This window comes from Tarenaya hassleriana, unplaced genomic scaffold (genome assembly GCF_000463585.1).
Source record: "Tarenaya hassleriana unplaced genomic scaffold, ASM46358v1 Cleome2, whole genome shotgun sequence".
In the NCBI taxonomy this organism is placed as follows: Eukaryota; Viridiplantae; Streptophyta; class Magnoliopsida; order Brassicales; family Cleomaceae; genus Tarenaya; species Tarenaya hassleriana.
Window position 1 is genome coordinate 8443551 of NW_010965372.1, and position 11227 is coordinate 8454777.

The 11227-nt window shown below is 35.6% G+C and overlaps 2 protein-coding genes across 3 annotated transcripts; both read right to left on the minus strand.

The window, feature by feature from the left end:
* Window positions 1-1505: 1505 nt before the first annotated feature.
* LOC104813061 (NAC domain-containing protein 12-like) lies at window positions 1506-3285 on the minus strand. The gene is made up of 3 exons (XM_010540558.2): window positions 3049-3285; window positions 2448-2725; window positions 1506-2229 (listed from the first exon to the last, which is right to left on the minus strand). Exons 1-3 carry the CDS (start codon window positions 3233-3235, stop codon window positions 1570-1572), a joined length of 1125 nt encoding a protein of 374 aa, XP_010538860.1. The 5' UTR covers window positions 3236-3285; the 3' UTR covers window positions 1506-1569.
* A 3717-nt stretch (window positions 3286-7002) lies between these two features.
* LOC104813062 (polyadenylate-binding protein-interacting protein 11) lies at window positions 7003-10188 on the minus strand. 2 transcript variants are annotated; one of them, XM_010540560.2, is made up of 11 exons: window positions 9996-10188; window positions 9368-9902; window positions 8808-8915; window positions 8648-8692; window positions 8486-8558; window positions 8286-8398; window positions 8139-8198; window positions 7988-8035; window positions 7828-7896; window positions 7487-7548; window positions 7003-7391 (listed from the first exon to the last, which is right to left on the minus strand). In XM_010540560.2, exons 2-11 carry the CDS (start codon window positions 9815-9817, stop codon window positions 7334-7336), a joined length of 1086 nt encoding a protein of 361 aa, XP_010538862.1. In that variant the 5' UTR covers window positions 9818-9902; window positions 9996-10188; the 3' UTR covers window positions 7003-7333. The 2 variants fall into 2 exon arrangements, with proteins under 2 accessions (XP_010538862.1, XP_010538861.1); XM_010540559.2 differs by having other exon boundaries at window positions 9368-10188.
* Window positions 10189-11227: the final 1039 nt, after the last annotated feature.

Consider the following 11227-nt stretch of genomic DNA (forward strand, 5'->3'; position numbering starts at 1 on the left):
TATATATACATATACATAACAAATATATATATATATATATATATATATATATATATATATGAATTTGAATATGTATATATATTAATGTTATATGATATCAAAAGTTTAACTTGGAGGAGTTGGAAGAGTTCTAATTGGAACTCTAGGGTTAAAGAGGATTGAATTGGAACAGTGGAAGGATGGGTTACCTACTGGGAAGTGAGTTTCGGGATCGTGGTTTGGTCGGACCGGGTTGGTGTCGATGTCGGTGTCGATGTCGGTGTCGGGTCGGTGTCAGTGTCGGGGTCGGGGTCGGGGTTGGGATCGGTGTCGGTGTCGGGTAGGGTCGGGAATACGTTTCGAATTTTTCGTTGGAAAATTCCAACGGAATGCGGTTGAAAATTCCGTTGGAAAATTCCAACGGATGCCGGTTGGAAATCCGTTGGAAATTTTCAACGGAAAAATTCGTTGCAATTCTGTTGAAAATTCCAACGGTTTTCCAACGGACACCGATTTCTAACGACGAAATTTCAACGGATAAATCCGTTGGAAATCTGTTGGAAACGTTAATTTTCAACGGAAATTTGGTCATTTCCAACGGGACCATTTTTTTTGTAGTGTTATAAAAATCTTAAAATATATTGAAATATATACATCTTCATAAATATTATCAACAATGGATTGGGTATTTAAAAATTTGATATTCAGGGAGATGGCATAATATATAATCTGAATTTTAAAAAATTGTGTGATCTTTAAATAGTTGTTTTTTTCTCTCCCTATAATACTCTTGCACAGAAGAATAACATAGGATAGTCTAAATTTCATTAGGAAGAAAACATAATTTATAAATAAAGTAATTTTTTTAAAATAAATAAATGAAATATGCTCACGTTATTGTGTGTGTGTGTGTCGCTGCTTGGAATGCGACAAGGGGATTCTCGATTCTGCAACGAAAACGAAAAGATAACAACATTGGAATCAAAGTCTGAATGATAACGAAAGAAGAATATATATCATCTATAGTCCGACCAATATTTGGCAACACTTACATTCACCTATATATAAGTCAAAACATATATCACTTCATTACAAGCCCTGCGTCATTGAGACAATGATACTTGCATTACTATATTCTTTATTATTCATCGTTTACTAACCCTTTATTTTCAATTTTAGGTTTATTATCGGAATATATCGAATTAGGGTCATTAAATTTAAGGAATATACAGAAAATCGTCGGAAATTTATTTTCTTTGATTCTTTTGTCAACATGTTACGTTTTTAATCGATTTAATCTTCATTTCGATCTCAATTCATTCTCCTATTTTTTGATTGAATATTTCATCGAGTACATATTGATTAAGATGGTGACTAAGTGAAATATATAGGTTGGTGTCAATTATGCCTGCCTTGTGACCCCTCCCCAAAAAAGATGGCATTAATTAATTACATGCATTATATATATATATATATATATATATATATATATATATATACAGAAGAAGGACATGGCTCCTTGTATATAAATGCGTGTGGGTATATATGTGTGTATATATATATATATATCTTGATACATATATAGTATAATCATACAGACAAATGCCCCAAAGGGTCTAAAGACGTAAGAGAGGACGATGACTCAGTGAGACTACTCCATATATCGATGTCTTCATCATTGTTATGCCATTGGAGGTCCAATCTTTGAATCTTATTACCATATTCTTCAAAATTCGGATGATCATCCGAAAAAGATTTGTTACGATAGAACATGTCGACCGTTCGATGATGACCATTGTTCAGTTGCCAAGCCACGAGCCGGTCAAGACTCGCCCAATCACTAACCGGCCCGGTCCTCTCCCCCTGGACCGGTGACTTGCCTAACCGGTTCTCATCGACCGGGTGGTTTTCGGACTTGGGTGCCTCTAGACGTGGAAGTTGCATGAAACTCTCATGCAAGAGAACGTCTTCTGCGTTTTCGTGGCACGAACCGAACAGTCCTAGGTTGTCGTTCGTAATCTGGTTCTCGATTCCGCAAATGTTGGAACCTGTCCTGTCCATGCAGAGAAGAATCTGATCCAAAACGTTTCCGTTTTGATTGCGAAACATCGGCTTCTCGGGATTAAGAGGAGATGAACTAATTTTAGGAGAATCTGTGATCTTCTGATAGTTCTTCTTCTTGAAAACCCTACATACGACCCAACCATCTTCGCTACAGTTCATGGAGTCACCAGTGACAACATCAAAACCCTGCATTAGATCAGTCACGTGGGTGAAAGACAATCTCTACGTTAGTTGATGAAAAATTTATGGTAATTAACGGTACATATATAACCAAATTTATTTTCATATTATTGCTTCTTTCTAACCAAATGCTAAAATATTCTTTCTCTGTTTAATTGTATAAGCAATGGTGATATATACACACGATTTCATTTAAATCGATGTAAAAAGTCGGAACAACTTACGTTATTAGTTGTCCGGGCGACAGAATTATCGTCGGGCCTATACTCATGCATGATCCAATCAGATTTCTGACCATGAGGAGCTCTTCCTTTGTAGAACACGAGTGTTTTCCTCAATCCGATCCTTTGGAGACCGCTGTATATGATCTTGTCTCGTCCCGTCGCTTTCCAGAACCCGGCCACTGTCGCTCGGTTAGTCCTTGTTCCTGTCGGATACTTCTTGTCCTTGTGGCTGAAGAAGTACCAATCGTTCTGTGGCGTCGAACCAATTCGACATCTCTCTACACACCAATATTATTTAACTTCAGCTTCAATCTTTATACGTACATGAATTAAGACCAAATCCATGCAGGACCGAATCCATGCTCTTACGTACATGTTATCAAGACAAAAACCTCAGACACCAAACAAAAGACAGAGAGGGAGTAATTTGAGTATTATGGGAAGTTAATATAATTCTATAAACAAAATAATTACTAATAAACACAATAAAGAAATTCATGGTAAATAGTGTAAATTCTAAAAACTACACAGAAGAAGAATGAACTAAATTGAGATACATATATACATTCTAGGACTGAATCAAGTATATATATGTATACACCTTGAATGTCCCATGGTTCGAGCTTGTTGAGATCGACCTCACGAATGACGTCGAGGTCGATCTTTTCGTAGGAAATCTTCTTTCGGAGATAATAGCGGAGGAGTTCCTCTTCCGTGGGATGAAATCTGAAGCCTGGAGGGATCTGAGACTGCCCATTAATAGACAGATTAACCTCATTATCCTCCATTAATTAACGACAGAGCTTAATAATGGAGATTAGATTTGATTTTTGCAAGAAATGATTAGTACTGTAAGTAGAGAGATATTAGAAGGAGCGATGAAAATGATGACGATTTATAGCGGTGGTTGTGCACGGCTATATGGCCCCCGTAAAGAGAGAGAGAGAGAGAAAATATCACATTAATCGTGCATTAAAAGTGTTTAAATTGAAATAATTTACCAAATTAACTACCCTAACCATAATGTTTTCCATATTCTATTCGACTTTGATGAGCATGTATAATTTTCTACACATTACATCATCTTTCGTCTGACGGTGGTGCGTACGTAATATGTAAACTATAGGATATAAATAAAAAGGTTAACGTGTGTGTGTGTGTAGATATATATATTTCAATCCCAATACTAGACGATAATACTCTATATTTTTTTTATATATCATATATGCTATCCCAATATAAATTTTGACTACATTTTAATAACCATTTTTTGGATTATTTTTTATCGCATAATATCATATATATCTATAAATAATTTTTTAACTTTCCATTCTTACATTATTTATATTACCACATCATATCATTTCGCTTGCTTTTTTCTAAGGTACACATTGTCATTTTATTGGTTTGATACTACAAGAAAGCATTGACTTTTACAAAGCTTTCTATACATTAGTTTTTTGCAACACATTTCTAGTTGTAAAAAATTGCAAATATATAACCAATACAAATGTTGCAATTTAGTTACGAAAATATTTAGACACCATACAAATACAAACGTTGCAATTTAGTTACGAAAATCTCTCACAAAAAAAAAACCGTGAATTTGAATTTTTTTTAAAAAAAAGATTAAAACCTTTAACTCATTTGATTAAAAATATTGTTAACGTGACACGATGGACTGCTAAAATGGCGCCGACTAAGTTATCACGTTAGCACCACATCATCAATTTAAAAATTAAAATATGTATTTCATCGCTGCTAATTGCATTTTTTTGTTTGTAATGTTTGTCTTGCGATAAAACCGATCTAGTAGAATTTGGATTCATGTTCACATTGCAATTTTGAAAAAAAAAAGCAAATAAAAGAGTTTGGTATAACAATTAATTAATGCATAAGATATTTCATATACTTTTGATGTCGATCGATGCAAAACGATAACACATTTCAGATCTGGAACTTAAATATAGGGCCGAAAGTTTTTATGTATTTTCGAAACCCGATCTAAGAAAATCGAAGAAAACTTTTTTCGGACAAAGAAACGATAATGTTCTTAACGTTTGATAAATGTTGATGAAAAGAGAGCAAAGGGACCGTTTAGCTTATCACGAATCGTGACACTCGAACCTTCAATCTGTCCTGAAAAATAATCTTTTGACACTCTATTATTATTATTGGCCTTTTTTCCACACTTTCTCTCCGTACGCCTTTGCCTCTGTTTCATGTTTGCATTATTTCTTTCAAGCTTTATTTTTGTTTTGGAATTATTTTGTCGTTTCGGGAGAAAAATGCGGGGTTAATGTTGCATATATCAGATTGTAAATTGTGTTGTTTTATCCGCAGAACTGAAATCGCATTAATATATATATATATATAAATTAGGGTTATGGTTCAAGATGCATATGGGAACGTAAAACATCGACCAACACATGCAATGACGAAAGCGAAATATTGGTATATTACGTAATTGAAAAGTTTCACGTGAAACTCGATACACAAAGCAAACCGGATCAAACGGCCAAGGGCACAATGAAAAACATTGTGGAAACACACACACACACACACACATATATGTATACATATATATATGTGTGTGTGTGTATGAGTGTATGTAGAGATGAGAAGCAAGTGACGTGGATGGGGGTAAAGATGAAGTAGGGTTTAGGGTGGAGGAGCAACCACTCCCAACGAAAAAGACGATGGGAGACACTGAGCTTTCGCAACAAAACCCTCTCTCTCTCTCTCTCTCTCTCTCTCTCTCTCTTTGCAAAAAAATATATATTATTAAGATTTTTTATAGTTTCGTATAATATTACGAGTAAAAAAATGTGTGGATTAAATATGTGAAAAAATATAATAAGGCCATGATATATGCTATTATTTGACTAGTAAAGTGTATGTATATATATATGTGTAATGTAAAAAGGTTGTGGTCCAGAAGGTGACTTTGTGAGTGAAATGGGGCATATGTGTTTCAACGTCAATAATGATGTTTTATTTCCCTAAATTCTATGGTTAATATAATGCTTTGGGTACAAATTGATGGACTAACAAATTTTACATGATTAAGGACTTTTGACTCCTTACTCCCCTTTCACTTTCTCTAATTGCCATTGCCGATTTTGAATTATTTAGTTAATTTATAAATTAGATTCGGGAAACCTAAAATTACATTTCCATATTATCATATATTTATATTTTATTTATTTATTTAGCAAACGTGTATATATATATATATATATATTATAATCTAAAATTTGTATTGTAATCATCTTCAGTAACATTCTCCTCAAATGTCTATCGCACCTCCAAATTGATATTTTATATTAAAATTTATCGGTTACAAATACTGTTCTAAGAATTTTACTAACTATTTCTTTTTGTCGTCGTTATGGTAGAATATACTTTCAATATATTAAAATTATAAAAATGTTTTTAAATAACATATATGTACCAAAATGCAGATAACTTTTTGTTTTGTTTCCTTGTCATGTCACTCACCATAGGATAATAAACTAATAATGCTGTTGCTATAAGTATAAATATGAAATAAAATAGTAACACTATTAGAGAGCTTTTTAAAAACGGGACATAATTTACAAAGTGATATTATGTGTTTTTTTTTTATTAAATATATCAACAAACAATTTACACCCAATAACTTTTTATATATATGTTGTTTCCTCTTTTTCAGTTGCACCAAATTCCATTAATTCTTTGACTGCGCTCCGTTTATGGTTATTATGGTTATCGGTAGTAGACTATTTTAATCAATTCACATAAAATCGAATCCAAACAAATAATATATATATATATATATATATATATATATATGAAATGAATTCGATTTAGATAGGTTTAGTTAGTATAATGTTTTAAGCTACACTAATCGAATTTGATGATGAAAATAATCGAAAAACTGATCGAAACAAATATCTATAAATGAATATTAAAAAAAACTAAAAAATAGAAATAGAATCCGTATAAAAATGAAAGTTGATATAAAGATTAAATAGATATAAATTTTATAAAATTGAGAACCTTAATAAAAAAAATTACAAAACCTAAGTATAATTAAAATTTAAAATATTCTGTGAAAGCAAGAAATATATGTAAATTAATAACCAAATAATTATGTATATAATAATATATAATCGACAGTTGAATGGAATTGTCTGGTTGGTGAAAGCTGCCGAGCAAAGTTTGCATGTCAAGCAACTCGACAAGATTCCTTTGTCATGTAAAGCCATGGTCATACTGACGTAATTAATCCATTATTTTATTTGTACATTAGGTAAGTTTTGTCTATAATTATATGCTCTAGTGGTTATATAATCGCATCTTAATCGATTTAATAATTTAATATTATTATTATATATATGTATGTATGTATGTATGTATGTATGTATATGATTAAACTCTAATCGAATGCAGACCCTTTCTCGTAAAGCGTCCTGGATATATATTAAAAACCTTACACGAATCCAATTATGTTTTTGTTTATAGATGTCTGAATTTGGTCGGGTTAAAATGTTATCAACCATGATCATAGATAGAATTTAAATAAAAACTATATACTAAAAATTTAAGTTTAAGCAAAGGTGTCATCTCGAACACCAAGCGAGTTTAATGACAGAGAAAGAGCTCATTCTGTTTTCAAAAGAGCCATGACGAGACGAAAACGTAGATCATCTTTTTTTCTACGAAGATTTACCTAAAAGAGCGTTTTCCCACGCAAACGAAGAGCATCCATCATCTTCACCTTCGGGATTAGCATATGCCCAAAAAAAAAAACAGAGACCAGAGATGCAGATTGACATCTTCAGATGGCTGTCTGAGGTGAGACAGAGACAGTATATATATAACTGTGAAATCTGCAGGTAGTATCAGTGAATGGGAAGCCGTGGGGAACGAGGGCGGACAGGCGTCTTTGAAGGGCTCACCCTGCCAACCATTGAAGGTACAATTGGGTCGGAGGTGGAAGAGATCGAAAACCGATTTATAGAAAACATATGGTACGAGCTCGGCTCTTCTCTTACCTTATCGGGAAAGAACCAAGAACAACGCCACTGCAGTTCAGAGCTGCGATCGCGCTTTCAGCCTGAAAACGATGCACAACGATTACTTAGAAAGCTAGTTTCCTGAGATTTGCATTGCTGGAAGAACGTTTTCACGTCAACATCATCTCTTGGAGCCTATAAAAATCGGTCCTTTACCCAAAAACACAAGCCTAGTTCGCTGTAGCCGGCCTTACGCTCAAAACCGCAGCAGAAATACTAAATGGTATTTGGATCGGTTTTCATCGAGAAACAAAAGGGTTACAGTCATACCCAGAAAGCCGATTCATGAGCGAGATTTCGGGGAATGTTAATCCACTTACCATCACAAACTCTACAAAAGCGATACGAGTTGAGTGCTGAAAATCTCCAAGAACCCTCAGGCGGTACACCTAAATAACAATCATCAGTATGCAAGCACGTGGGAAAATGTTGTTTTTGAGTTCATAGAGACCGTATAATTGATTAAGAAAAAAGATGAACCTCTCCACAGACAGACTCGAAAAAGAGCTTCAAATCGGTCTGAGTGACCTGTAGTGAATAACGATCATCATCACGAGCCAGAAAGCGAAAACGTAATTCAGGTAAGATTTTATATAACTAAGGATATGAAACACTTTCAATAGAAAAATACCTTCTTGTCAATGTTAGTGCAGTAGATAGTCCTGGCACACATCTCACGTTCATCTTCGGTCTGAACCCACAAAGCAGAAACAGATCATTTTCCGAATCCAAGAACCGGGGAACTATGCTTAATCCTATGACTTCAAGAAAATCTCACCCTCGGTAAGAAGGTCGGGTTAACCGGCGCAATAGCTGTTTTGGAGGGTAGAACCCTAACCGGGTAGAATCCAAGCATCGTCCCGGATAAATTCAGTGCTGCCCTTGCACCCTCTACACAAAACAAACCAATAACACATCACAAAAACCACCAAACTACTGAAGGCATAGCACAACAGAATGTTAAAGTCTTTCTAATACCTTCATCAGTGAACTCTATGAAAGCAAAGCGAAGTACCGAGTTAGGGTCACCACATATACGACAATCAACGACCTGCTTTGCTAATCTAAGCAGTTAACACAAAAACATTCCCGAAACAGAACATGGAGTATCTAAGACAAGTGCCCGGAAAGATGGCTAACCTGTCCACAGCTGACAAACAAACCAGCAAGCTGTTCCTCGGTGACCTGTACAACCAAACACACCGATATCAGAGACAAACCCAGAGAAGTATACATGACAGGGTGCAAGAAATGGGGGGCCTTGATGACAATCCAAGAGGAAAGGCGCAAGCTTTTCGACCTGTTGGTCAATGTCAGAGACGTAGACAGTTCTCCGGATGATTTCTTCCCTCTGAGCCATGCTCGTCCTACTGTTGATCCTCCGTTTCCCTTGCCCGAAACTCTTCTTCTGCGAGAATCGATATAGAAAAAACCATTGGATTTGAAAGCTTTCCACAAGGCTTTTCAGGAAGCAGCTTAGCTTGAGGGGGTGTAAACCAGACAGAACACAAGCAGACAACAGATTCCAGCGTATAAAACCTTTGCATGTACTTGTAAACAGAGAAAAAAAAATCTAAACTTCAAGTCCCAAGGACAAGTGAGACAATATTGTGTTCCATAACTTTGGAAATCCCCAAATCCTACCCAAAGATGGTGAAATGTCTACCATAATCGCAAAACAACAGATACAGTGTAGGCAGGAAGAAACAGATACAAAGTCCCGAGGAGGAAAACAACTAAGGATTTGTTCAGTACTAATGTCTATGCTATCAAAACCCCAAAACCCTAGAAAAAAATTGGCGAAATTTTCTTCACAAACGCGGAAATAAGGTCAGCCAGAGAGAGACGCCGGCGTCTTACCCGTCGAAAACCGCGGTTGAAGGAGCCGTTTCCGGGAGCCCCAAAGACATTGTTGCTCAGGAAGGAGTTGAAGCCGGTGATGAAACCACCGTTGACGCCGTTAAAGCCGTCACTGCCTTGCCTAACCAGCGACGGAGGAACAAACTCCTCGGCCATGGGGTTGAGCTTGGAGAAGAGCTCCTGAAGCTCCCTCATCTCGCGCTTGAAGCTCTCTCCGCCGTCGTCTCCGTCGGATCTCGGCACGTGCGAACCGATCTTGCCGTAGATGCCGCCCTGATCATGTCGGAGAACCGGACCGCCACCGCTCGGGTTCAGACCGAGCTCGATCCTCGACTGGTGGTCCCGGTCGTTGGACGACACACCCGAGTCCTGACTCACCACCGACGACGGAGGAGACGGCGAGATCACGCCGGCCCCAGCATCAGCACCGCCGTTCTCAACGACCGCCATGTTCAGACCTGGAGAATCGAAGCACCCAGATACGAACTCGAGAAAATTTCGGATTTTTCAAGGAACCCACGATCGATCAAGCGAACTGAGAGGGAATTAGGAAACGGGAAAAGAAAAAGGAGGAGAATAAGATGGGCCTAAAAGAAAAAAGTAGCCATGGAAGGGGAAGAAGAGAAACCTGAGGATCACTAGGAATAAATGGATCGATCAGATGATTAGCAGGTTCGTTGGGAACGGCAACAAAGCGAAGAGCAGAGATCAAAACCAAACGTGATTACTCATGATTTTTTAACTGCGGTTGAATTAAAAGAAAAAGAAAAAGAAAAAAATGTAAGAACAAGACACAGTAGAATACGACCGTACCGCAGAGAGAAGATCACGCTCACAGTGTCCGCTCTTTTTTTTTTCTTTTTTTGTGCTATTTTCCGACCAGCTACGTTGTAGGAATCCCGAATCTACGATTCCTATAACTGGTTTTTAGATAATTTCCAAATAAAAAATGAGATTAAATAGTTTCTAAATTAAATGACAATTCTGTACTCAGAGTTACCTCTCTCTATGGTACAAAATCACAAACCTGTTTTTTGCTGACATGGAAATATAGAACTATTTATAAAAGGGCTAAGAAAAATACAAGTGTTTTTTTGAAGTTCAAGATTTATTACTTGGAATTACCAGAAACTGTTTCTTTATTTTATTAACACGAGAAATAAAACGTAAAGCACAAAGTATTGTTTAATTTTACATTGTCAAAAGGTAATAAACTGATTGATTTTATAAGTTATTTTTATATTTTATTTGAATTCAGTTCTAACTCCGTTAATTTCAGACACATTATATCTAATTAAATTTAATTTCAATGTATTGTTTTATTATTTGATTAAGCTGAATTCATATTTTAAATCTTCTAAATAACGTGGCGCATGCCTACTGGATATTTAAGTCTCTTTCCTTTCCAATACGATGTTGTACTTTTTTTTCTTCACCGTCAAATTTCCGATTTTTTTTTTTAAATTGTTAAAAGTTTTATTTTTCTTACCGCGAACAGCGTTTCAAAATTTACCGCGAGTCACATTGCCTAACCACAACGTCGTACGGTCCTGAAGCCACCAGCCCTGCCACCAAAATTTGTCGTTTTGTACGTTTTCGGTTGCTGGCTAAAGCTGTAAAAAAGTATGTTTTTTTACTTCTGTGTTTTCTCGGAACTATAAGAATTTTGATCATTATTTAAAGAATTTAATTCTGTTACAATATATTTATAATTACTAAAAAAATTGTTTTTTTTATCAGCAGTTAAATTTATTTAAGTCTTGGTAGTTTACAGCGGTATAGAGAGAGCGCTACCGATATTTCTCTCGAATTAATTAAATTAAAATATATTTAAATCAACTTTATTTAGATATATTTTTA

What these genes read in the sequence shown, in the direction of transcription:
- LOC104813061 (XM_010540558.2), bottom strand. Translation starts at nt 3,235, where the DNA reads ATGGAGGATAATGAGGTTAATCTGTCTATTAATGGGCAGTCTCAGATC. An exon ending in CGAACCATGGGACATTCAAG is followed by an intron (nt 2,726 to 3,048) that starts GTGTATACATAT and finishes ATTGGTGTGTAG; the next exon opens with AGAGATGTCGAATTGGTTCG. An exon ending in TCGCCCGGACAACTAATAAC is followed by an intron (nt 2,230 to 2,447) that starts GTAAGTTGTTCC and finishes GATCTAATGCAG; the next exon opens with GGTTTTGATGTTGTCACTGG.
- LOC104813062 (XM_010540560.2), bottom strand. Translation starts at nt 9,817, where the DNA reads ATGGCGGTCGTTGAGAACGGCGGTGCTGATGCTGGGGCCGGCGTGATC. An exon ending in TCAACCGCGGTTTTCGACGG is followed by an intron (nt 8,916 to 9,367) that starts GTAAGACGCCGG and finishes CGATTCTCGCAG; the next exon opens with AAGAAGAGTTTCGGGCAAGG. An exon ending in GCACTAACATTGACAAGAAG is followed by an intron (nt 8,036 to 8,138) that starts GTATTTTTCTAT and finishes TATTCACTACAG; the next exon opens with GTCACTCAGACCGATTTGAA.